A 26,443-nucleotide genomic window follows, 5' to 3' on the forward strand; every position below is an offset into this window, starting at 1 on the left:
CCGCCCCCTCTTGTCCAGCCAGACAGATCACTCACAACACAGTGAAAAGGAAAGTGCTCCGTTAGCTCAAATCCAGATTGACAGGCCTATCTTTATTAACGGCTGAGTTATGTTTCCCAGCAAAAAGACAAAACGGCTTTTGATACTGATGAATGCCGCGTCTGCGCCTTTTCACTCTATAGAGGATACCTTGTTTGATCTCAGCTGAGGCTGTCCCAGCCCCGGTGTGAAGAGAATTGGCTACCAATCCATTTCTAGAACATGCCTCGTTCAATAAAGGCAGCTTTTAAATTCTTATTCATACCGATATGCTATAGGCCTACCTGTGCTGTCTGGTGTACCTGTGTGTTACAGCTAACTCAGAGGAGGTGCACCCATGAGGGGCCCAAGAGGGGGCCGGGCAGGAATGGGTGTTTTGCATATAACCTTGCAATCCAATCAAAATACATCAATTTCAGCATGTGTCATAAACTGCCTTGTGAATACCAATGCCCTGGTATTTACTTAGCTTGAAATATGAGGTCCCTGGGGCATGACTGTTTACTTAATCTTAATTTATTCATAATTATTCACTAATTAATGCAAGAGAAAAGCCCTCTTAATACATCATCTCGTGTATTTCCAGTGTCCTGGAGCAAGAGGGGCAATTACACAACTTTTTACATGTTTGCCTTCTGTCCACAGCCAGGCAAGCAGTTGAGGAACAAGCACAAGGCAAATGAAGTGTGAAATTCCTGCAAAATGTTCTTAGGATACTCACCAGCAGCTTCCAGCTGAGTTGCATTGTGAGGATGATGCTTTCGCATCCCAACAGAGAAGTGCAACCAAGACTTTCAAAGAATGGTCTGAGGAATAATCTTTAGTGCACATTTATATGCCATGTCATGACCACATTTTAGCCACCATGAAATTGCATGCACTGATCACATCTTTGGTGTAGATCAATGGATGTCAACAATATTGCATTTGCATGGTTTACAAGTAGGTAAGACCTCCTATTATTTTAGAATGATCTTGATGGCATGAAAAAAACAGTTGACCGTGGTAAAAAATTACAATATGTTTGGCCTATTTTAATGTGTGTGTGTGTGTGTGTGTGTGTGTGTGTGTGTGTGTATGTATGTATATATATATATATATATATATATATATATATATATATATATATATATATATATATATATATATATATATATATATATATATATACACACTTGAACTGACTGATAACATTAATGTTCGAAGTTGATTAAGTAGCCTTCATTTAACCTTCAAACTATTGAAATAGTTACAAACTTGAACGAAACTAAATTATTGAGATACAGTAGGCTAGATAAGGGGAGCCATGCCAATAACACGCTTTGTGTCTAGAAAAGCACTATACAAAGCCAATCAATTATTATTAGGCCTACCAATAAGGTAATGCGTATGATGACTTTATTACTACGCATGCTATACATGGTTGGGGATGAGCACTTCAGGATGAAACCTCTTCATTCACAAAGTGCATCACTTGTCCCGCAATATTTTACGCTCTCTTCTTGTTGATTGCATGCAAATGTGATTTGGTGCACAATACAATCTAGTGTCTAGCCTCCAGGCTACAGTACACTGTTAAATCAGTAACTCGTCAGCGCGAGTAGGTCGTCTACCAACTCCGTAAACCTGTCACCATACTGCAAATACAGCAGGAACTGACGGTAGGCGAGGAAAAACGTGGTATCGAATGCTTCTCGCAGCCAGCGTAGCAAATTTCGCCTTCCAGAGAATGCTCTGCTTTGTTAAACAGCTTCTGCTATTTGCTGTTTTGCTATTTTCAGGAGTGCTGTGCATTTGAAGGCAGAAATAACATTATTGTAACAAAAATCTACCTTTAGACACTGCTATAACTCTACAAATAATGTGTTGATTGAACTTGGACATGAGACCGCCTCATCCGAAGTTGGCTATGGGTTTTTATGGACCGGTCGGTTTGGTCCGTTGGTAGGCTAACTGTATACAAGGAGGTGTTTTTCCTGTAACATTTTTAACAGACGTAAATGGGGACCAAGACAAACCCCTTTAAGACACGAATCACCCGTACTGCTGTTAAAATGCAACGTGTCCGCAGAATGACCAAGCCTATGCTATGGAACTGCTCTTGTTGAAATTAAGATGAAATGAGCCGAAGCTTGTTGGTTACTCAATCTTTATATTTAAGTAGCCCTTCTCGTGTGTAAATGTCTAAAATGTAAATGTAAAATGTGTAACCTTGAGCGGCTGATTGATTAACATAGTGACACACAGAAAACAAACGACTGCGTAATACGCACATTTGGATTTGGCTGACAGTAACTTCATATTTACTACATCACCGTGCATGGTCCGTTTCTGACATCTTGCTTTATTTTCCCAGAAAATTAAGGCCTTTATATGAATATGTATCAAAAGAAAGCCAGTGAAGTTAACGCACGGACACAGAAATGTTATTTCAACTCACCGATGCAGGTAAATCTGGCAAAGAGGAGCCCGATCATCATGAGCGTGGCGCTGAATCTACAGCGGACAAAGGGACCCAGGTGTAACGGCATCGTCTTTGTATCACTTCTACGTTTAAGTTTCAGAGGTCGAAGAGGAGAAAAAACTAATACACTGCTTTATGTGTCCGAAGAATTTCTTCAGGCGTTTTACGCCGTTGCTAAACGCCTCTGCATCAAAGTCCTTCTTCAACACATATCCTAGTCCAGTATCTTGGCCATTCGTATCCCCCTAGTGCGTCCTCGTTGCTCAGAAACAACGCATCACAGGTGTGGTAAATAAAGGAAACGTTTCTTCGCTCTGTGTCTTGTTTCGGTCTTTCCAAAGCCGATATCCGTTTGGAATTCTGTGGCAGGACAGCGGCAGACGCGTTCTATGCCTCTCTCGCCGCTCTGCTATCCTTGTTGTGAAAGAATACCTGCACCCTATACGAAAATTGTATACATTGGCAATAGAGAAAGAGCATCTACTAGCACAGCAATGCAGGAGTGGAGAGAGTCGGAGAGGTACAGTAAAGAGCGGAGTGCCAAAACCAGGAGCGGATTCTGCGTCCTCGGTCGGAATGGAGTGACCTTAAGAGCAGTCCTACCATTTCCTTTTTCGCAGTCTGTTAGCGCTGAGGTGGGACGTACCAACACAACTCAAACTTGCTTAGTAAGCTAATATTACATGTTTTATCATTTTTTTTCATGTTTTATCCAAAAATCTCCTTAATAATTTCCTCTTTTTCTGCCTTTCAATAAGGGAGGCTCGCTGCATGATTATATTATGATTTGTGAATTCATTAGAAGTGCATAATATCTTGGCAAGATAATGTTTCATTCCTCCATGTTCCTCTGTGGTATTCATGTTATCTGCATGAAATAAAAATGATGGATGGTACATTATCATGGCATGTAATATGATATGAAACTGTGCTTTGCATGCAGATGCATGGCATAGTTCAGTAGTTGTTGGGTTTTCAACGCATTAGTCTCTGCTCTGTCTGTTAATACATGTCCTCTGTTTGTAACGGTTTAGTTTCAATGATGGACAGACATGATCACGGTCTTCAGATGAAGGTCTGACCGCTTATCTTTTCATTCTTATTTACCTTGGGCATCATAGAGGCTAGCTCCCCGGTGAGGTTACTCGACCATATCCCAGTAATGGGGATGGCTGAAACATGTATTTTTGGATGTACCGCAGAGATGACAATTGTATTCCTTGACTGTCATCAAAGCGCATGGCGTTCGTGATTTATTTTGGAGCTGTTCCTTAATGCCATGTTTTTGTTATCTTGAATACAACAGATACAGTAGATTGAGCGTACCACAGCAGCAAATAAGCTAACGAGAAGGGTTTTCTATGTTCACTCCCACGTACAATAGTCAATAGAATGATGATAAGAACAAAGTAACTGGTCCACCATCTTACCAGCTAATTACATGGCTTATGTAGACAGATGATTCTCAGATAGAGCTGTGCTATTATACAGACTCATTAAGCCTCCCCCCATCCACTGTGCCCTGTTAAAGGTCAAACACAGATCCAGTTGGATGACAGTGGCACAGCATAGACAAGCATCATACACACTCATGCATGCATGCGTGCACACACACACACACACACACACACACACACACAGACACGCACACACGCACGCGCAGACACACTCACACACACACACACACACACACTGTGATGTGAACCCCCATACAGTATGTTATATTATCATCCCATCAGCCACTGAATGAAAAGGGAAAGGAAGACACAGACATAATGGTACGAGGGAAGGGTATGACTCAGCCTCGCTCACTCACTGGTGAGGCGGTTCATCTCCCCATTATCATCCTAATCCTCTCCATGTCATATCAAACAGTACAAACTGGAGTGTCCTTTTGAGTCATCCGTCCCATTAGAGAGAGTAGGACTTAAAGTGTACCTCTCCCCGGCAAACCAACTACTGTATGCTAATAAGATTCAGGCACACGCTCTGAGAACCTGTTTGCCTTTCTGTGAATAAGTGTTGTTAGATTGTCTGTGTGGTGCAGTAAGAACACTCGGTTCTTGTCATCTTGCCTGAGATTTGACGACAGCTGCCTGGTCCCAGGGGTATTGCTTGTTTGTTGTGTTGAATCAAGTCAAGATAATGTGTGTTGGTCAAGGTAAGATAATGTGTTCACCCTCAGTTTGTCTTGTTATTGCCACGAATAATTGTCTTGCGTGAGAAGCTAGGCTTTCCTAGCACCACGCCCTAAACTATCTCAAAAGCTCAGAACGATCAGAGCTCTTTGGGGAGTTGACACATTCAGTTGTTCATCGATTTGTGGTGTTGTAATTAATTTTCTCTTCGTCATTAGGTTGAGTTACCATATCCTGAGACAAACAACTTGGCCAACTGCAATTAATCCTGAATCTCAGACTTAACCACCATTCCTCTTCCACTACCATCTTGAATAATTCACAACAGTCATGACTCCTGAGAGCCTAGAGTTAGTGATCTATAAGCATAAACAAAACACGAGACTCATTTGTATGATACACATTGAGTGGTTTTGCTTTTGTTGCCTCTGTTAAACTAAGCAATTATGCCGATAACATATTCAACCCATAAAGACGACTGATTCGCCTGGTCGATAGCCATCGACCCGTGGAAGGTGTCCGGTTTGAAATTAATATTATTTTTGTATACAAACAACGAGCAGGTCCCCTGAGGGAGACGCAGCACAATGGACTGTCTGCGTTCCAGCACAGAGACGTGGAGAGAGAGAGAGAGAGAGAGAGAGAGAGAGAGAGAGAGAGAGAGAGGGATGGAGTATCAGCTTCCACCATGACCACAGATTCACAGCCCTTTGTTTTGTTTATATCAAATTAAACTGCAATGCCACTCCAGAGAGATATAATTGACCACAGTCTGAGATTAAATGACTGTAGAGATCTTAATAAACCAATAGTGGGTTGCATATTACATTGCAAACAACTTATGAGGTTGCGGTCCAAGGAGAATGAGGTTTAAAATTTGCATGGCGCAGCATTTTTTTCATTAATTATCAGACGAAAATACTCCATGATGATCAATAGAGTAATGCTTTAATGAAATATTGAGATGGGGATTAGGGAAAATTAATTAGAAGCTAAACAAACCCTAGTAATCCACAAAGTAGATATTGAACCACTAGGTAATACTGCTCAAATTAAACTACATTCCCAATTGGTGCTTCACTCATTAAATATACACTCACCAAACACTTTATTAGGAACACCTGTACACCTTCTCATAGTGGAGGTGGTGTAATGGTGTGGGGAATGTTTTCTTGGCACACTTTGGGCCCTTTAATACCAATCAATCATCGCTTGAATGCTACAGCCTATTTGAGTATTGTTGCTGACCATGTGCATCCCTTCATGGCCACAATTTACCCATCTTCTTATGGCTACTTCCAGCATGATAATGCACCATGTCACAAAGCAAAAGTCGTCTCAAACTGGTTTCAGGAACATTACAATGAGTTCAGTGTTCTTCAGTGGCCTTCCCAGTCACCGGATCTGAATCCAATAGAACACCTTTGGGATGTGATACAACGGGAGATTCACAGCTTCAAGAGCAAAGGGAGGCCCTACCCAGTATTAGTATAGTGTTCCTAATAAAGAGCAAAGGGAGGCCCTACTCAGTATTAATATAGCGTTCCTAATAAAGAGCAAAGGGAGGCCCTACCCAGTATTAGTATAGTGTTCCTAATAAAGTGTTTGGTGAGTATATACTACCACAGTTCTCCCCATACCACAGTCTGGAGATTCCTTAGTGCATGTTGTGAAGCACTTCCTGGTTGATAGTCTGTTGTCTTTTAATTAAATTATCACCGTCATCAGACATTACAAAAGCAAGAAGGCCTCTACTGCTGTTAGAAATTCATCCAGTGGTATCAGTAGTAATATTCACACTCACAAAAAAACACAATAGTCCAATGGTTAAAAGGAGCTTACCAGAATGCAAGTGTACTGGGGTTTATTCTTTCAAGTAGGGACATATTCCTCGTTCTCTCATAGTGTCTTAAGGACAGCTTTTGGTGTGCTATTATACTTTTTCAACCACTAAAAAACACTTAACACCATACACACATTTGATGATCTAGATATGCTAAGCACAACTTTGACTTTGTTCTATGAGATTAATCCACAAGAGAGGATATGAATTAGCTCACACATGATCTCGACTATGATTGTCAGTGCTGAATATGACGCAGAGGAGGAGAGAGGGAGAGAGAGAGAGAGAGAGAGAGAGAGAGAGAACTGAAGAGGGTTACTGAGAGTCTCTCATCTCAGCACAGACTGCTGATGAAGCTGAACTTCAATATTCCAGCACTTCAGCTCTGATGATTTCTCAATTTTACAGATATGGCCTGAGAATGTGATTTGATGAAAATATTAAATGGGATAACCACCAAATCATATGAAACGGACAGCCTTTTATTCGATGACTATGAATCAAAACCATACACTTTTGGAATTAAAGTTGATTTAGTGTTTTGATTCAAAGTACAACTCTATTCAAAATGATTGGATTGTATATTCATTTATTTTGTTCGTACTCTCGTTTGGACTCAGATTGAAGAGAGTATATACAGTGCAGGCTAGTTTTGAATCTTGACTTGTATTCAGAGACCCAATTCTAGTTTGTTTCTGTAAATAACCTAAATCATTCTAAGTGGAAGGTTGATTCAAAGATTCAGTGCGCTGAGCATTGCAACATACGGCAGCTATTAGGCACAGACACCAGCTACATCTCTCTCTCTCTCTCTTTCTCGGTTCCCAGTGGTTGAATAAGGAATAAAAAAACAATTTATTCATGGAATGTGTTACCATCCGAAATAGATTTCTTTTAATCTAAAACACTGCTGGAATGTTTCAAAATATATGATGATTTCATTTTCTACCAGTCTCCAGTGTCATAAAAACATTTGCATTTAACCAGTGAAACGGACTAACTCCTTTCTAATTTGTCAAATTCATTGCTGATCATCCAAGAAGTTCAACACAGGGTTACCACACAGGGTGACTCATTGTTTTCAGTCGCGTTTCTCATCTGGGAAAGTCCAGTAGACCGTGAGTAACAATAAAGACATTACGGTGGGATGACACCATAAAACCATCCAAAACACAGAGGAGATGAAATAAACACACAGGTGACACATATGTTAAATTACAAAGTGTGCAGTTCTGAGAATGTTCTGAGGCAAATGTGTTTTTTCTTTGTGAATTGTTTTTTTTGTTTACCATTCTGAATGTCAACAGAGCACAAAGGACAGACAAACTAATATTTTCCTTTCAAGGCAAGTATATAATCTTCTAAAGGGCTATAATAGATTGTGTATAATATTAGTTTGTTTCTCCTTGCATTCTCAATGTTATTCTATTAGAAATTCGACAGCAAGGAAATGTCAACAACCAAACACCTGCATGATAATCTCAGTACTGAGATTTATTTCCCCCAAATTGGCGGCCTTGAATTACTGACAACACAATGCCTTTGACAGATAAATAAATCATTCGTGACAATACCAGGGCCATACAAATAATACAATCTACACTAGTTGATGGTAAGTCACCTGTACAGGACTGGAGCCCTAAGTGGGTCTGGTTGAGTGCATCGTATTAGGAGTGACCAAAGTCGCAGGGGCACGGTAATGAGCTTCACAATGGAACGCTCAGGTCAGTTAAAAAGTGGCCAACTATCTCCCACAGTTACATGAGCCTACATCTTACCATCTCTCATTTTCATAATGACATACTGTAAGGACTTTGATCTCAGTCTGCATCTTATACAAGGCTTATTTTGGTAAAGATGTTTGCCCTCTATATTCCATACCTAGAAGAGACACACTTTGGAAATGTCTCTTATGCTTGCGGTAACCCTTTGTGGTCATTATCCTATTCCACAACAAAAAAAGGCTCAACTACAATATGTCTCCAACATGAATCCGTCCAACATGTGCATCTGCTACAAATAGAGTTGGTTTGATACGCCTGTCCTGTCTTTATCAGACAATGGCCGACAGTAAAATATCTTGCAGTATGCTGTATACCTTGAATGTAATGCCCAAAAGTCTCACCATTTTGTTACAGCTGCTATGTTTGTTCCCTTTGTTCATCCAACATATATTTCCTGAAATATGTTTCCTTGACCAGTAGTCCTTTGTTGTTTTGAATGTCACATTGTGTAAGAGTGGCAGAGGGCCTTGAATGATGTTGAATGTTTTATGACTCTGTGCTTGTTTGTCAGACTCTGTTCCCCAATGTCGCTCAGGGACTGGGACACAGTGTTTTTTTGTTTTTTTACCCCTGCATTTTTCACTGTGCTCTTGACAGTTAGGCTTTAATAAAACATTTCGACGTCTAATGCACTACAGTATATGCTACTGTAACCACTGTTTATTGTACACATTGACCAGTGCCCCTAATTTCAGCACGGATTCTTCATGTCAAAAATATTAGTAAGAAAAGTATGTGTATGGGAATATGAAACATTTAAACCAGAGATCTTCAGAGGCACTTAGTTATAGTTTTCTAAAGGCAGTTTCCCAACCCAAGGAACCTTGGCGAAAGTGAGTGAGAGAAACACTGACAAAGGAATCACAGAATGTAAACCTAATAACCTTTGGGTGTTCACTTGTATTATCACATATACCATGCAGGAGAATAGGTGTCAAATAACGTAAATACATTAGGCACATATTTGTCATGTCAGAACTCAATACTGTTCCAGCAAACCTTCTATCTGACATTTGACATGCATAACAGATAATGTTACTGTGTAAATGGAAATTAATTGATTTATCTGTCATACTGTACTAATGGCCTTGATACTTTAATTAAGAAGTGTTCCGACAGTAAGTGTGCATGGTTCAGGTCAAATGAGTGGAAGAAAATTCAAACTGCAATGCACTACGTGCACCTACACTATACACAATAGTAGTTAGCAGCTCGGAGTGTGTGCATGCACGTAACAATAGCAACCAACCAGGTGTAGAGTACTGTTTATATATACAGTACCAGTCAAAAGTTTGGACACACCTTGCCAAGAGTGTGCAAAGCTGTCATCAAAGCAAGAGGTGGCTACTTTGAAGAATCTCAAATATAAAACATATTCTGGTTTGTTTAACACTTTTTTGTTTACTACATAATTCCATATGTGTTCCTTCATAGTTTTGATGTCTTCAATATTAATCTACAACGTAAAATAACAAGTAAAAATAAAGAAAAACCATTGAATGAGAAGGTGTGTCCAAACTTTTGACTGGTACTGTAAGTGTATCTATATTTCATCTCTTGGGCTCCATTTGTGAGGGGTCCTATCCATTTGTCTGAGCACATTTTCAGAGATGTGTCAAAAGGTTATCAACACAGAGACCAATCTGAAGGTAAGTGCACATATTGTTCACCCCCACACACATCCTGCTCATTCAATACTGGGAAATTGCTCTGCTTTCAAAAAGGTTGTCATTATTTTGTCACTCAGCGTCCCAGATGACATGAGCAAATAACTTGCTGCTGGAAAAGGAACGTAAGAAAAAAAAAAAAGAAAAAAGGAGCAAATATGAAGTCATAATGTTTTTCAACAAAAAAATAACAGAAACACAAAAACTTTAAAATAGACTGGACTTTGATTGGACTTTACTCAATATGACAAAAAAAAAACGACAGTAGTCAAGGCAGTGCAATATGCAATCGTAGCCAGGTAGTAGTTATGTATTGTGGAACTCTCTACAACAAATGTATACAAACTAGTTAGCAACAAGTGGAGAATCTAATGAGCATTACGTCATCTTCAGAGTAGTTAATATGTACAGTACCAGTCAAAAGTTTGGACACACCTTCTCATTCAATGGTTTTCCTTTATTTTTTTAAAATTATTTTCTACATTGTAGATTAATACTGAAGACATCAAAACTATGAAAGAACACATATGGAATTATGTAGTGAACAAAAAAGTGTTAAACAAACCAGAATATGTTTTATATTTTAGATTCTTCAAAGTAGCCACCTTTTGCTTTGATGACAGCTTTGCACACTCTTGGCAAGGTGTGTCCAAACTTTTGACTGGTACTGTATTTTGAGAAATCCTGAGGTTAAATGACTTAAATTACGTAAAATACCAATTTAATTCGTTTTTCAGTAGTCACAAATTGTGGAGTGGGTGGGTTGTGTGGGTAGCGTTATATGTTAGTCTGGTGTGAAGTCTTGATGATGCTTTAGAATGTATCTACCCAGGGTAATTATAGGCTGTTAAGAGACTGATGAGGAGATAAACACATTATTTGCGCAACTCCTGCAACAAGTTGCAGACTTAATCAAGAGTGATGAGTACATTACCCATTACAAGTACACAGACTACAGTTTCTCTTGATTATAGAAGTTTGCTTTAGTGGTGGGAGGTAAAACGACTATAGAATTACGTAAAAATAAGACATTAAAGTTTCCAACGCAAACTTAATGTTCTGACTCAATGGCAGCTTGTATTATTTTTCTTATTCCAGTGTTCAGTCCATATTGACTTAGGCGGACAATACACACGTATTCATAATTATCAGTCCTTCACTCCTGCTTATGTCATGAAATTATCCCAGTGTCAACTTTAAAGAATTACTGTGCTCTCATCCATTTATGTAACCCTGTGTGATGCATTCAGATGTAATACACATCTGTCTGACTAATCATCTCCACTTGCAGTTGAAACTTTAGTACGGTATGTCTAGACGTACAGACAAGACATATAGTATGCAATCCGAAAATGGTGAGACAATTACCTCAGAACTTGCATTTATTGCACTACTGAAATCAGACGTCCAAAACTGTACAAACCAGCACATTTGAAAGAAAGTCTGTTCACAGGAGTTGTCTATAATAACTTAGACATCGCAACAATCGAGGGGAATAAGACAGCAAAAATAGTTCAAAGAGCCATAACAGCGGTTCTCTGAGAATCTCTTTCATCTTTTATCCGCTGAACCTCTCCATCAGCAAAAAAAACGGCTTTGCCCACACTAAACCTTCATCACAAACAAAGACAGATTCAGGCTCAAAAATTGTCTGAGTAAGACAGTAGCTGAAGCCTACATGTTCATTATCTAATATCTAAACAATAATGAGAACACAGTTCACCTGAGTAGGATGATAACCAAATTAATTGTTGTCAAGATGATAGAATACGTGGTCAGCATGGCTAATTATGACTTACTGTATATACATATTAAATCATTCTGCCAGGCCCACACTATTTGCTCCTGTTGTTTGTGTCCATCAACATGCTCAACATGGGTTGTGTATTGGTAAGAATATATGTATAACCTCTGCCAGCTACAGTATCGAACTTGTGGGTATCATCCATAGCCCACAAACGGAGACTGAAATTGATGAATGATGCAGCTTAAAAGGGCTTGTTTGGAGTTCAATGAGACGAGCTGTCCCAAATAGATTCGGAGGATCACATGTCAGCAGGATACAGAGATACTCTTACTGGCGCAAGGTTGTGTTTGTCAGAGAAATTTTATCCAGCTTCCTGACGGAGTTCATTTTTCTCCTATTTCCCTGCACTGCATCCCTGGATGGATGTGTTCTTATGCAAACTGTAAACACAACGCAGCTCTTGTAGGGTGGTTGTACATTTATGAAAAGGTTAGTCTTCTGCTAAATCACAGTCAAACATCTGTACGTATGGATCAAGGACTGTAGAAGGAATGGACACATTGAAGTGTTGAAGTGATTCATTTCAATGGGAGTAGATTGTGTCGCTAATCTGCCAATGAAATGCGTACAGTACTTCCTCCTCGCCATCTTGCTTCTGTCCACCCACAGAACGTGCTCAGTATTCGTTCTGGTCTAGGACAACGTGAGAAAAGCACGGGAGCATTCTTCTCACGACCCAGACTTTTCCACATGACATCAATGCTTTTTAGAAGTAAGAGTCCGATCTGGGCTATACAAAAAAAGACAATAGCAGAGGAATTAATTTGTATATTTGAAAGTCGTTGAAGAACATGAAACTCATGCTGGAATCCACCTCATTTGGCCGGGGACAGTACCGACTCTGCCATTGGAATTACATTTGGGAATTGTCTTTTTGAGCGGACCTACAATGGTAGCACGAGTGGCCAGTATGTGTTCTATGCGTGCAAGCCAAGCAGCTGATTGATCCCCTGGTATGGATCTATATAATCCAGTCTACATTGGCATGTTGAGTTCCTGTTAGTCAATTATGCAATACAGTGATAAAACACCTAGCAAATGTAAAATGAAACACAAAGGCATTGAAAAAAACACTTGTAGTCTACTGTCAACAATAACCGAACCTGCCTCCCTGGGTAATCATATCCACCATGAAATAACAAGATACGGTCATGAGATATAAATGTTGGAACCGGTCAAGTTCGCCTGTGTTTACTGAGAGCTCTTGCGGCGCATTCAGAATAAGCAGGGAGCATTTGTTACAGAGCCCAATAATGCGGCTATGGAAAAGCAATAAAGGCCTAATTCATTTCCGGCTATGGTGACTGTTAGTACACCAACACCTGAGACCAGGGAAGAACAAGAAGTCTTGAATCAAACTGGCTCAACAATTCTCAGTCTATTACAACCAATATGTGCCACTTAGTACGTAATTTACAGCCCATCTGTGTATCATTCCTGTCATCCACATTAACTTGGGACCTCATAAATCACAATGTTAGTGTTTGGGTTTTAGTGTGTCACTGTGGAACTTGAGCTGATCCCATCTTTATTGTTATAGAGATCACTGTGATTCCCCCATCTGTGGTGTCTCTTTTTCTTTGACAAACCCACTGAAGACGAAGACTAACTAAATACACAGGTCCAGCGATTTCTTCATTCAACTGAGCTGGATTAGACCTTGAGAGTGTAAGATACAAGTGCATTGGATGTATTGGAATTGGTATTAGAGTTTGAACTGTGGCTTGTTTTTCGCGGTCACTGAGGTAAAGTTGTTGGAGTGTCACTCTAAGACAACCAGAGAATGCAACAGGCAGAAAACCCAGAGCGACTGCTGTTAATGCACAGTGGATCTTCAAACAGCTTCTAAGCCACTTCTCATCTGTGTTTTCTCAGCCCATATCACTCCAGGGCAAGGGAATGAATGTGCATCTCAGCGTAGTCATCATCAACATATTTTGTCTTGGTTTAAATCCACAACATACATAAAGCGGAATATCCTCCTTTATTCATGTAGCCTGAGGGAATCCTCTTGTTTAGACATTTTACGAAAGAAATGTGCAGAACAAATACCTCATAGTGTCATATAGTACAACGCACTGGAGGACATTTCATAATTATTATATGATGCACTGGCCAACAAAATGGTCACCTGCATCCCTCTTAACCTTTGAGTCCTGACTAGGGCTCTGATTCAGACTCCAAGCATCTACTGTAACTGTCGTGTTATGTAAGAAATATTAGTTAAACCTACCTTGTTATAATATTAAAGTTGTTACTCAGAATTCAGAATTCTACAGGAGATGTTACAGTAATTTTGAATTACTTTTTACTTTTACATCAGGGGTGAGTTTCCCGATAACGATGGATCTTTAAGTTTGACGAACCACTTTTTTTATTTTTTTTATTTTAATATGTTTTTAGGGCATTTCTGCTTTATTGGGATAGAGACAGTAGAGACTGACAGGAAGGATGGGTGAGAGAGAGGAGGGATGACATGCAGGATATGTCGATGGCCGGAATCGAACCAGGGACCTTGCGATGATATGGTATGCGCCTTAGTGTGCTACGCCACTGAGCGCCCCCTCATGAGCCACTTTAAGAAGGACTTAAATAACGTGCAATGTAGTTTGTTTTTACCAAACCTCGTTGTACGGTAACTCACATGCTCATGAAGTTCATCTTGAAGTGGAGGTGAATATGTATCGATCAATATATAATCGATAGGCCAGAAGCGCTGCTCTCAGATCAAGCTTTCTCCAATCAAATTCTGGACCAGTTCATATAATAAACTTTCGCCTATGTCAACATTGACATTAAGGTGCGCACATTGACAGGCACGAGCACAACAATCTCAAAGCGATTTCAATGCATGCATTAAAATAAAAATAAAAATGCTATCACAGAGTGATATTAATATATTAATTATTCACCGAAATGCAGAAATATAGACTTCAGCTTCAGCTTTCGAGAAGCTCACCCCAGTTCCCTATGTTTGACAGACAAGAGAGGATAACCTGATGACCAACAGACAATCAGTGAACTTTGGGGCTAAAATCAAATCTCTTTTTCCTCCATTGGACTGAAAGGCCCGAAAGCTAATGCATTAGTGTGACAGCCAGACACTGTGTCTTGTCCTTTAGCCTAAAGTATGTTTTATGTGGGGGTTATGGCCTATTAAAACAACAGTAAGTGAAAAGATACCTTTATAGCCCAAAAGGGCTCTTTCAATTGCAGGTTTTCCTAAAGAGAAAACAGTGTTCCCATTAGCAGAATTGACTCATATTATTATAATTAACCATATCACTATAAATAGCATCATTTATTTTGATTAAATAAAGTTCATCAAATTTCGTGCTGGGGTTACTAAGTAGTACTGCAATTTAATCCTCTTATACTGTTCACAACATCATTTAGAGATTTGTTCCCAACATTTCATATCCATTCTACCAGAGAGTCTAACTGGCATGTCAGTAAACCCATATATTTTACAGTATATACTGTACATGAAAGATCCTTACAGTACACAGTATGATACTCCAAAATTCCACTTAATGCTCAAATGTTACTTTCCTGACTGTGTTAAAAATGCAAGTGAACAGTGTGGATACATTAAAGGCTTAATACCACAGTACAATAGTATTCATTATTCACCACATTAACTATGTAGAGTATTAGAATAAACGCCTCACTTTAAGTGTGTCTTAGACCTTAGTACAGGACTGTCTCTGTATCTTTGTTTGAATCAGCTGGAGATGGGGGAGTCAAGGAAAAAAAAGAAAAAAGAAGAAAAAGAGGTGCTATTTGAAGCAAGTCTGAGCCAAGATCAACATTAACAACTAACTATTTGACCTACTTCATACCCAGTGGGGCTGATTTGCTCATATTTTGCTGATGAGGCTAAAGAAGAAAGCAACGTTAACTGCAGTGAACGAGACTAGCTTTTGAAAAACAAATATTAAAAAAGTAAAGCAAGCACATGTGTACAACGTGTTTAGTATCCATAAAAATATCCTCTCATTGCCCCCTGACTTTTACTTGTTTGGACTTGACCAGGCAGGATTAAAATGATTCTTTGAAGGTGCAAGTTTCAAACAAATATGCACAAACAAACCTTGAAATAAATACAATTGCTGCCGTATCACACAGACCTTTAGTCCTACTGGATTAAAAAGTATTTCAAGAGAAAAAACCCCATCATAAACAAATCTACAGTCATTTGTATATGAAATGGCACAACTCTAAAGGCACAGCTCTAAAGGCACAGCTCTAAAGGCACAACTCTAAAGGCACAACTCTAAAGGCACTTGCACATCTGAGAGGCGTTGGCCATAGATTCACAAACATTAACTGGGGTCAGGCACCCCTCACAAGCCTGGCACCAGATTGTCAAGTCAAGTTAATGCATTTTTCATGAATCACGGTATAAAAGGAATTATATTAAAAAAAAATTAAAAACATGCACAACCCCACCTGAAAGTAAACAATGTCAAGGAAAAACAAACACCCCCACAAGCTCAGTGAGGAAGCACAGGCTCAAAACCAGATTGTAGAGGATGTGGTGGCACCCTCCCTAACGGCTGCCCAAACTGCTGGAGCCTGTCCCAATGGAGCCTCTCTCCTGAGCCTCACTAAACACACACACACACACACACACACACACACACACACACACACACACACACACACACACACACACACACACACACACACACACTCTACGGCCCTACATGGATCCCTGCTGTGAGCAAGCCATACTGTACACACACCCGGCTGGGGCTGAGGCTTTCACACCATCAGTTAAGGCAACCATTTCCCTTTTGGAGGGCACTCTTAATGGGCTACAGTAATATAAAATTCTCTCTGGAATTGGAATGGAGCAATGAAAAAAAATCATTTGGCGGGGACATCATGGTAAACAGAATTTGGTATTTGCCACAAAGTAAAATAAGATGTGTATATTCTTTCAGTTAAACACATAAAAATAGTGAAGGTCGACACTGGATTGGCCAGACATGTGTACTGTTTGTACTGTATAGTATGTGTGATTCTGACCCCATAATTGCTCTAATTTTTATTTTGCAACTTTTTAGGAAGGAGAATTAAGAAAGTAGAAGTAACTTGTTCCTAAGAAATCCCTCCACATTTCAGTCACACAGAGGTGACCTTTCTGAGGTGCCAAAGACCGAGAAGGCTGCCACTGCTGAAACCAACCTGGGTACGGATTCATTCAGTACACCCTATTAATTCATATCAAAGGAAAATGTAGACAGGAAGACTGAGAGATTGAGGGTGAGTCTCAGGATCGTGCAGCAAAGATGGCAGACGTTACAATTCGACATGGGAGCCTTCCTCTCGTTTGTGTAATTGACATGTTTTTGAGCTTAGGTTTTTTTCATGCCTCAAGGCGTTTAACATTTCTGTCACTCTCATGGCTGCCAGTGTGGAGGAGGAAACCGGGATGAGGCATAGCCGCTGGATTGGAAGCCCTGTTCTATTGAGGTAATAAATGATGCAGAATTTAGCCAAAAAACATGATTAGAAACAGCAGGTGGGCGTATTGAGAGCAATATAATCTTTTAGAGAAGTACAAGATCATGAAATCTGAACTTTCTAAATAGATTTTTGACCTTTTTCTGTCTTTTCTCTACTTTCATTTTTAAGACTTAAAGAGGCCTCCCGCAACTCTGTAGAATTGTCTCATCTTCTCGCTATCTGCCAAATGTTCCTCCCTTCGCCTTTGATGGGAGTTGTGTTCGGAGTAAAACCTGACAAATCTGAATTCCAGGGCAGCCTCACTCCACCTGGGAATTCTAGTCTCCACAGGATGCTGTTTTTCAAATGTAGATGAGTTTTTCCCTATGAACTGAAGCGGAAGGGGAAAGTGTGATCTTTCCAGGGGAGTGTGAGCTGAGGATGAGTGATGATCATCGGGGGAATTGTCCGCATTCAGGTAAAGTGGTTGGCCTTAAAAAACGGGAACCCTGTAGGGCCGTGAGACTAGAAGTCATCACTAGGGGGCTCATTAAAACAACCTTCTCCCGGGAATCAACAAGAACATATACTTGTGCCAGAAAAACAGGGGAGGCATTTTCATTCCAAGTTATATTATTGGACACAAGCACTTGGGATTCCATCCCTCTCCGATTTGCATTCTGTGCTGTGTGCTGTAGGAAGTGTAAGCTCGAGGCCTTTTGCAATCTTGGGAGTGCTCAGTGAGTATATATGTTCAGTGCAGTTTGATTTCATGGGGATGACCAAGAAACACACACTGCGAAGCTATTTATGCTAATCGCAAACATGAGCACAGCAATGCTACTAGCATAATACAGTGTGATGAAATAACTCTGCTTGTTTAATGTGTTTAAATATTTGACCGTGATCTGAGTTTTGTGTAGTTAAAGGTAATATTTTCATTTCAATGTCAAAAGAAATGTGACCTTCCACTGTGAGAATGCAATGGACGATTATCTTATCTGTGTTATTCTCAAGGTACTGTACTCTCCTTGTCCCACCACGCTCAAACCACACAAGCATTTATCTATCTAAATGGCTATTTCTTGCATCATGCTGTTCTCTGTTATGTCTTAAGCTTGACGATTGCGATCCAACAACAATACATTCACAGGGAAAATATGGACGGCTGCTGGATGTTTCTAAGAAGTAGAAATGACTAAGCACTATCATTAGTCCAGCTCACAGACAGACATACTTGGAAGCTGTGAAAGTCAGAACAAAAAAACAGACATGGATCCATGTACCGTTGGAAGCAGCATTATTCCTCATTGTGGCCAACCACCTGTTCCTTTGTTTACCCGCCAGACTCTTCATGGATGACATAATCTTCACAGGCAAGAGTGTTGACAGACATGATACTCTAACAACCACTGAAAACAATCTGTATCCAGACTATTAAACTTCAAGACAAGGAAATAAACACATTCGTATTTACATAATTTGTCAAATAGGCCTACGCATCAAACCACTTTTCCACATGAGATGGATGGATAAGCATACAGGTGTAATTATAGCTTCTTCTGTACAGTATGTTTTGTGATATGAAAGTTTTTTTTGCAGAAACTAATTCTGCATTCACTCTTTGGCAGTATCTTGTAAATGTATCTGTGTATTAATCAAAAGTACTCACTGCAATATTCAACTATTCTGATGCTATCGGCAACTAAATAAATCAAACATACTGCTGTGATATTGTGAATAATAATCCATCTGCTACTTTTGGATCCGTCCTACTGTACAGCAGCAGTTTTCATCCAAACGTTTTGTAAAATCACTACCTCCTGAACAACCCCCTGGTCGTCTCCTGAACTGGAGGAATGACTCATTGATAGATCACCGCTCACTGCTCCCTCTGCCTTTCTCCCCCCGTGTTCAAGTGCTTTCCTTCACCTCCTCACCTGCCATGCCTGGATTGGTTTTGTGGGTCTGTGATTATCTGGCAAACCTGTGTCAATGTGTGTTCTGTCGCCAGCTTTGTGATTGTTGAGTCACAATGGTGTATTGGAGATTGAGTCCCCCTACAGGATAGGACACGGAGCGTTTACCTTGGTCAGAAGTGTGTTCATCCCCTCCCTGTGTGCACATAACACATCTGAGATGCTCAGAAGATCTCCTAGCCATCTGTGGTGGACAGCTGTGAAGATTTGAAGTGAAGCCACATTTTCTTCCTGGATTGTTGGACAATGGGAGACATGAGAGTCACCTGGGGATTGTTTTCAATATTTTTTTTCTATGCAGACGTTACACTTATGTTGTGTAGGTTTTTATTGGCCTATAGAGGTAAATAGGCCTTAATGTTCAATCCTGCCTAAATGCACATGGATCCAAACCAACCGTAACTCTGGAGCGTAGTGCCGAGTTAGCATTAGAGCCTGACAAATGTTCTCTTGTGTAGGCAACTTTGTGTGAATACACTGCAGAGATCCTGCTTTAATGCAATTTCAGAAATGCTCAGGAAAATATGTACAGTGCATCCTTGACTTGCATTTGGACCCAGGCAATCAATAGGAACAGAATTATGACGCAGTGAAGCGAACGATTTTAATCTGGGACTAAATATCCAGTAGTGGATTAGTCTCAGACAATTTCATACCTCCAGAGCACTTCATGAAATATGGATAAGGCAAGAGAGGAGAGGAGAGGATTATGAAATATAAAGGCATTTTCCCAAACCTCCTTCTCCGATGGAAGCTAGATGAAAAGTTTGTCAGATAATGGGCAGCTGGAGGATTTCTCATCGCTTTGCATAGCAGATGCACCATCTCCCAAAGCATCCGTTTTGGTCCTAGTTTAATTAGAAAGACCCCCTGGTAAGATACCTTTCAACACTGTCAGTGGACTTCCCAAAGATGCTCAGATTCTCTCTTTGTGGGGTGTCTAATGGTCATTGCTGCTGATGGGCATGGTGTTTGTAGAAAAGAAAAGAGATGAGATGCAAAAACGTGAAAAAATCTATTTAAATAAGGGGAGATCTTTAATGTTAACTCATCCTTTTCCACAGTTTATTTACTTTGATTTTATGGACATACTGATAGCACTACAAAGAAAGCAACAAGAAGCTTAACTGCAATTGAAACATCATTTCTCACTGTAATGTTATCTGGTATTTGCTGTATGATGGAACCTTGGTATAAAGGGCCCTGGATGCATCAGGATCCTGCTCAGGCCCCCCTCCCTCCCTGTCAGCCCAGTCCCCCTCAGGTCCCTCGAGACCCTTAAAGAGTCACATATTCAGGAGAAACCAGTAGTTGAAAACAGGTAGATGATAGTGATTTCGACCACCACTTCAAGCCGTCAATGTCACAGTCGACAGATATTCAATTTGTTTTTTTGTCAGATAAATTGTCCTCATATTGAAAAAATAATAATAACACCAATCCAGTGGATCTTTGTTGAGATGACAATGCATGTCATATCTTATTTAGACCAGCTTTAGTAGCACTCCGGAATAATGACAAATCAAAAGTGAGTGACAGTCATGTTTATTGTGCAAATGCTTGTCAAAGATAGAAATAATGAAGACTGATTTAACAACAGACTAGATAAAAAAAAACAACAACCCTGATCTCCATAACAGTGCTGCTTTGAATCTGAGATTAGATAGAAATAAGATCCGCCATTGGCTTCATGAAAATAAAGCAGCCCTGATATCGATCATTAGGGGATTGAACATGGAACACAACAAGATTGAGGGCAAAGATAGTGATGATAATCAGGCTGTTACACTGATATGCATAACGATAGTAAAGGTCTTAAGACTCCCTGACAGAAATAATACATATGTGCCACTGTGTTCTTTCCAAGCTTTCTAGCATGTATCCTTCCATCTCTTGCCTTAAGGTAAAACTGGTAGGTGACAATGTTTCAAAGAACAAAATCCTGATTTGTACCAGTAACAAAGGTTTCCATCCTCTCAATGCAACCCCATTCTTGTGTAGTCATTTCAAACCCTTACAGCATGTGATCTAGTCTATGTCACAGAAAAGTAAACAGTGGAAACAATTAATAGAAATGAAGGAGGATAAAGTTATACATGGGAAACACCAGACCAGTAAGTGTAAGAATGCACTCTGCCTTTAATACTTTAAGTAGCTGTAGGGATACATCATGATGTTTAACCAGAGGCATTTAGAGTAGTAACACACATGCAACACAAGGGAGAATTTCAATCCTGCTGATTATACAGCCATGCTCCAGTGTGCAGTGCCTTGTGTTGGTATTTACCTTTGCTGTCGACAAATGCTTCCTGAAAAACGTCTGGGGCATATATCAAATGACTGCAATGTTGAAACGGGTCCAACATTCTAACTGCCTCCGCAGTAATCTCATAGGTCCAAATGGACTAATTTATCTGTGATTAAGACCATCAGAAATTATAGATGTGGGCTCTAATGTTTGCTAGTGTGAGTGATTAGTCACCTAAACAATTTAGCATTTTAGAGAGTTTTCCTAAATGGGCTGTGCATCATTAGTTAAGCCCATTACCGGCAATATCTCTGTCTATACAAACATACACCATCAAATGCATTTATAATGTCCAATGCACATGGTTCCCTAGTGCCCGGTGTGTTTCTCAAAGTCATTGTTTTACTCAGAAGCAGATAAAGGCCTTGATAAAGTATATCCAAATCCGTAGTATATTAGGTTAGATTAACTGCAGTCATTTGGAATTACTTGAAATCTCATAGACTGCGACCCTCAAAGCATCATTTTCAAAGCATGAGTGGATCCTTCATTTTCAGACACGATAGGAATCTGTGTTCATAATTAGGTTCAGTTTACCTTAGATATGCTTCAGTATGTGACCTTTGACCTTTTTCAAAGTGTCACAGAAATCATGGGCCTTCACTAGAGATCTACGACCTTGTTCAGACATTATCTTACTGTAAGATGTGACCAGTGGTTGGAGCTGTGTCCACAGTTGGGGTGATTCAATCAAAGTAGCCAGGTAAGGCTCACTGGATTTTGGGAAGCCCCCTTTCTGTGGAGAATGTACTCTGAGCAATATGAACATATGCAGAGGCTGTGGAGAAGGTATTCTGATATGTGGTGTTGTATGGTATGTGAGGGTACGGCAGCGTATGGTGTGTTATGGTATGGTGAGTTATTGTACAATATACTGTAGTGCATTAAAGTGTGAGATTAGTGTGGTGGCACTGTCATATTCCAGCATCGTTCCTCATCCGAAGAGGCAGAAACTGACATTTAGGCAAAAACAGACTCTTTGTCTAATCCACTCTTTGTCTAATCCACTAACACTCATTCGGAGCTATCAAACATGAAACTTCTGGGTGAATACATACAGTAATTCTTTCCCAGAATTAGCTTTAAAAGAAATTAATCGCATTATATATGAAGTCCACAAAATATGTTTTTACACAGACTCAACAAAGGATACTAGGATTTGGAGAAACAGGGCATCATGTTGAGAAAGTGGGTTATGCATACAGAAGGAACATCATTTTCTTTTTCCCTGCAAAGGCAATTCAAAGCTTGTCAGTAGTGCATAATAAATGGCCTTGATAAGAAAGTACACAACTGTAGGACTGGCTGTGATGAGAACTCCCCTGACCTTAATTAGCTCTGTTCATGGCATCGCATGAACCCATTAAAGCGACTTTAAAGCATATCCATTCCATTTCCACCATTTGTCTGCACCCCTGGTCTGTGTAATGAGAGGCAGTGCATTGAAGGGGGCTCTCTGAGGACTGAGCCACTGATCACCAGAGAGGTAAAAGACCATGATGGCCTGGGTTTATACACATCTCTGAACCCTCCCCTGCAGATTAGGTCCGTAATCAACTTCTGTGTCTCAGAAATCTTTTGAAAATACATTAATATTAATTTGAAAATGTCTCCAATACTTCATCAAGGATAAATGTTAATTAGATTCATTTGTAAACTGGATCCACATCCCCAGTGAAATATTTATAAGGATTAAATGCATGACACCCCAATTTGTTAAATATGAACACTTGTTTGTCTTGTTGTCTTTGTATTTACAGTTCTCCAACTCAAGGAGATCCTGCCTGTGTGGATAAAAATCACAAGAATAAAAAGGAGATGGAGAGAGAACGACAAAAAATATGTGTGTGTGTGTGTGTGTGTGTATGTGTTGGTGGGTGTGCTGGTGTGTGTGTGTGTGTGTGTGTGTGTATGTGTTGGTGGGTGTGTTGGTGTGTGTGTGTGTGTGTGTGTGTGTGTGTGTGTGAGAGAGAGAGAAAGAGAGAGAGAAGAGAGAGAGAGAGAGAGAGAGAGAGAGAGAGAGAGAGAGAGAGAGAGAGAGAGAGAGAGAAGGCTTGCATTGCCCTGATATCCAAGTGGGTAATACTTCAGGTGGAAATTTTCCCCTACGGGCAAAGTGAACGGTCTCGACCCTAGAATGCCCATCCAATGCTTCCCTGAGCGTACACTTCAACCATAATAACATTGCACCACCTTTCCCATCTATCAGTACTTGAGTATGGGGCTAACTGTCAACTTTGTTTATGTGAATACCATCGTTGTCCGGGAAACTATCCCTGCAGACAGCGCAGATTCACTGAGATCAAATAGTTTGGTTCCAGAGGATTCTTGAGTAAGCTCTGTTTGTCAAGCAAATGTCTCAGTACATATTTGTCATAACAAATATCGTCATATTGAGTTTGCGGTGCTGACATAGTGTATACAGTTTGACTGAAACTTTACACTGAGGACTATCTGAAGTGGAATAAACATTCGTTTTGGAGGACTTTCTTGGCGTCGTCATGAGTACATTACCAGCTGTTGAGAACAGACACAGTGGTCAGGAAGTTTCAACAGTTGCTCAAGCAGGGAAATGAGTATTGAACACGTGTCCCACAATTTGACAAAAACGTAGTTGCATTCCGTGTAATAGAATATGACTGACAGCACATGATTTTGTGATTACATGCCTGACAGCTTGCAGTTATTGAAAATGATGGGGACAGATGTTTGCTCTGACTCTCCAGCAATTAGGTTCTGACTTTAGAAAAATCAGAAATTAATTGAAAATAAAATGTGGAACATAAGAAAAGTGCTTTCTCTGACTCATTATCACTTATGGTATAGTACACTTTTACATGCAGGGGATGATAATGAGTCCATGGGCATAAAATATTCTTTAGAAATGCCGGTCACTTGCAACATCGCTAGCATGTTAGCGGCTAAATTGCGGTGACTTCCTCAGAATAGAAGTTTCGGCAACAACTGTACAAGTATGACGCACCAATATATCCCACTTGCAGTGAAGATAAGAGTTTGAGATTAGTTAAACCGAGTATTTTGCTCAATTTGATTTCGGACACCTGTCCGAGTAGATCTAGTTCACGTGTGGAAGAATCAAAGCATGTAATGTACAGTACCCCGTTTATAGTGTTTCATGCCAAGCCATATAGGCCTACTGTTACAGTGGCTGCCTGAGTGTGAAGTACGAAGTGTTTCACTCAGCCTAACAAAGGTGGAGCCTACGACATAAACCTGGTTTACTTGGAATTTTGAAGGGACAGTGGATTTGTCAGCGTATTGGGCTTATATAAAGCCTATATGATGAGTCGGCTTAATAAATGTTTCTAAACGCATTAATCAAGCAAGGATTTATTGAAAGAATATGAGTAGGTTAGGGAAATAGGCCTTTGTTTGCTATGTGTCACTCCTCTGTTCATAAACTGTTTGTTGTGTTTTCCGAGAGGAGAAGTTCGAGCTGTAGCCTACTGTACCCTACTGTATGTACCAGAAACCTAATATAATGTTTATAATCACTAACAGCGGAGAGTGCATTGCAAGAATGAAGATTTCAGAGAATAATTTCAGAGAGTCCTGAACCAACCTACATTTATTCTACATTTAAAACAATTCCATTATACACATTGAATAATAGTCACTACAAATGAAAATATCACTTAGCCTAAAATAACAAAGCAACTTGCCCAATATTGGCATGGATGTGGAAATATTTAATTGCATATTTATGTAGTCTAGAAATATGTATGTACATCAATATGCTTAATGTTTTCCTGGGCAAAACATTTAGCACTCCTGTATAGACTATATTGGCACACACAGTAAACCTTGAATTCCTACATCTAATTTGAAGCAGAAGCTAGGGGAACATATCCCTTCGCCATTACCTGAAAGTGATACGTTGCAAGTGAGATTAAACCTTGCTGCACAGATGCATCCAATTACACCTGAGTTAGACCCTGACATATTTTCATTGCAAGTGGGTTTAGTCTTAAACTACCCAGGCAACACTGCCCTGGTAATAAACCAAGGAAGTTATGGTCAAACACGTTTGTTGCAAATGGCCCCACATATTTTAGATTGGTTACATCTCGGTTTAGAGCATAATTTCTCATTTTAAAATGTTACAGAGAGGCAAGCTAATGACAACGGTTATAGGAGCCAGTTGGAGGAGAACACATTAAACTTGCAAGTTGTGTGACAAAAACCTAATCAAATGGCATATCAGGCCATAAAGTATATATGACAGTGTTACAAATCCTCTGGAATCGCTTCAAAATCAAATCACACACCATTAAAATAAATAGCCTGATATTGGCAAATGTAATTGTTATTGCTCCGATATCTCACAATGTCTGTACAAACAGAGTGTATGTCATAATATGGTTTAAACAGCTCTATTGAATAACTTATTCATCTTCATCACAACTCCTCTATTAACTCCTTCTTGTCCACCCTGGCAGGAAATTGTCGTATCTTAAGAAATCATCAAAATTGAAGAAAAAAAATTTGTTCATACTGAGATTTCTGCGGTTGTCTCTGACTCCTGCGACTTAATGTGATCCACTTTTGAATGTGATCCATTTTTAAACTGTCACAGATACTGTGGTTCTTCACAAAGGGAGAGGAGAGCGAGCTCAGGCTGAAAGCGCCAGTCGGAGGCCTTTGGGATAAAAGGGCACCAAGCGACAGGTAACCCCCTTAGCACCGCACTGTTCGACATCTCCAGCCAGCGCTTACTCATTGGCACCGCACGGGATCTGATTGTGGGCTCCAACATGCGATCAGACAATCAATGAGGAAAGGAAAATAAGATGGTGGGTGTCAGCTGGGTAATTTTGTTTACCTAAGAAGTTTGGCGTGCTGTGTTGGGATGATTATGGGGGTTATGATTGTTGTTATCCGCAGAGTCATTGTGCTCAACCTGCTGTCAGTTTCAATTACCGCTGTCTGTGCCTCCCAA

The 26,443-nt window shown here is 39.9% G+C and overlaps 1 protein-coding gene across 1 annotated transcript in view; it reads right to left on the reverse strand.

Moving 5' to 3' along the window:
* unc5a (unc-5 netrin receptor A) overlaps nt 1-2,570 on the reverse strand; it is a gene marked incomplete at both ends in the record, with an annotated part of 114,111 nt that extends 111,541 nt beyond the window's left edge. Inside the window, one exon of the mRNA XM_083686693.1 lies at nt 2,480-2,570. Coding sequence (XP_083542819.1) covers nt 2,480-2,570 — 91 coding nt within the window. The remainder of the gene's footprint in view (nt 1-2,479) is intronic.
* Between the last annotated feature and the right edge of the window lie 23,873 nt (nt 2,571-26,443).

Source organism: Argentina silus (assembly GCF_951799395.1).
Source record: "Argentina silus genome assembly, chromosome: 15".
Taxonomy (NCBI): Eukaryota; Metazoa; Chordata; class Actinopteri; order Argentiniformes; family Argentinidae; genus Argentina; species Argentina silus.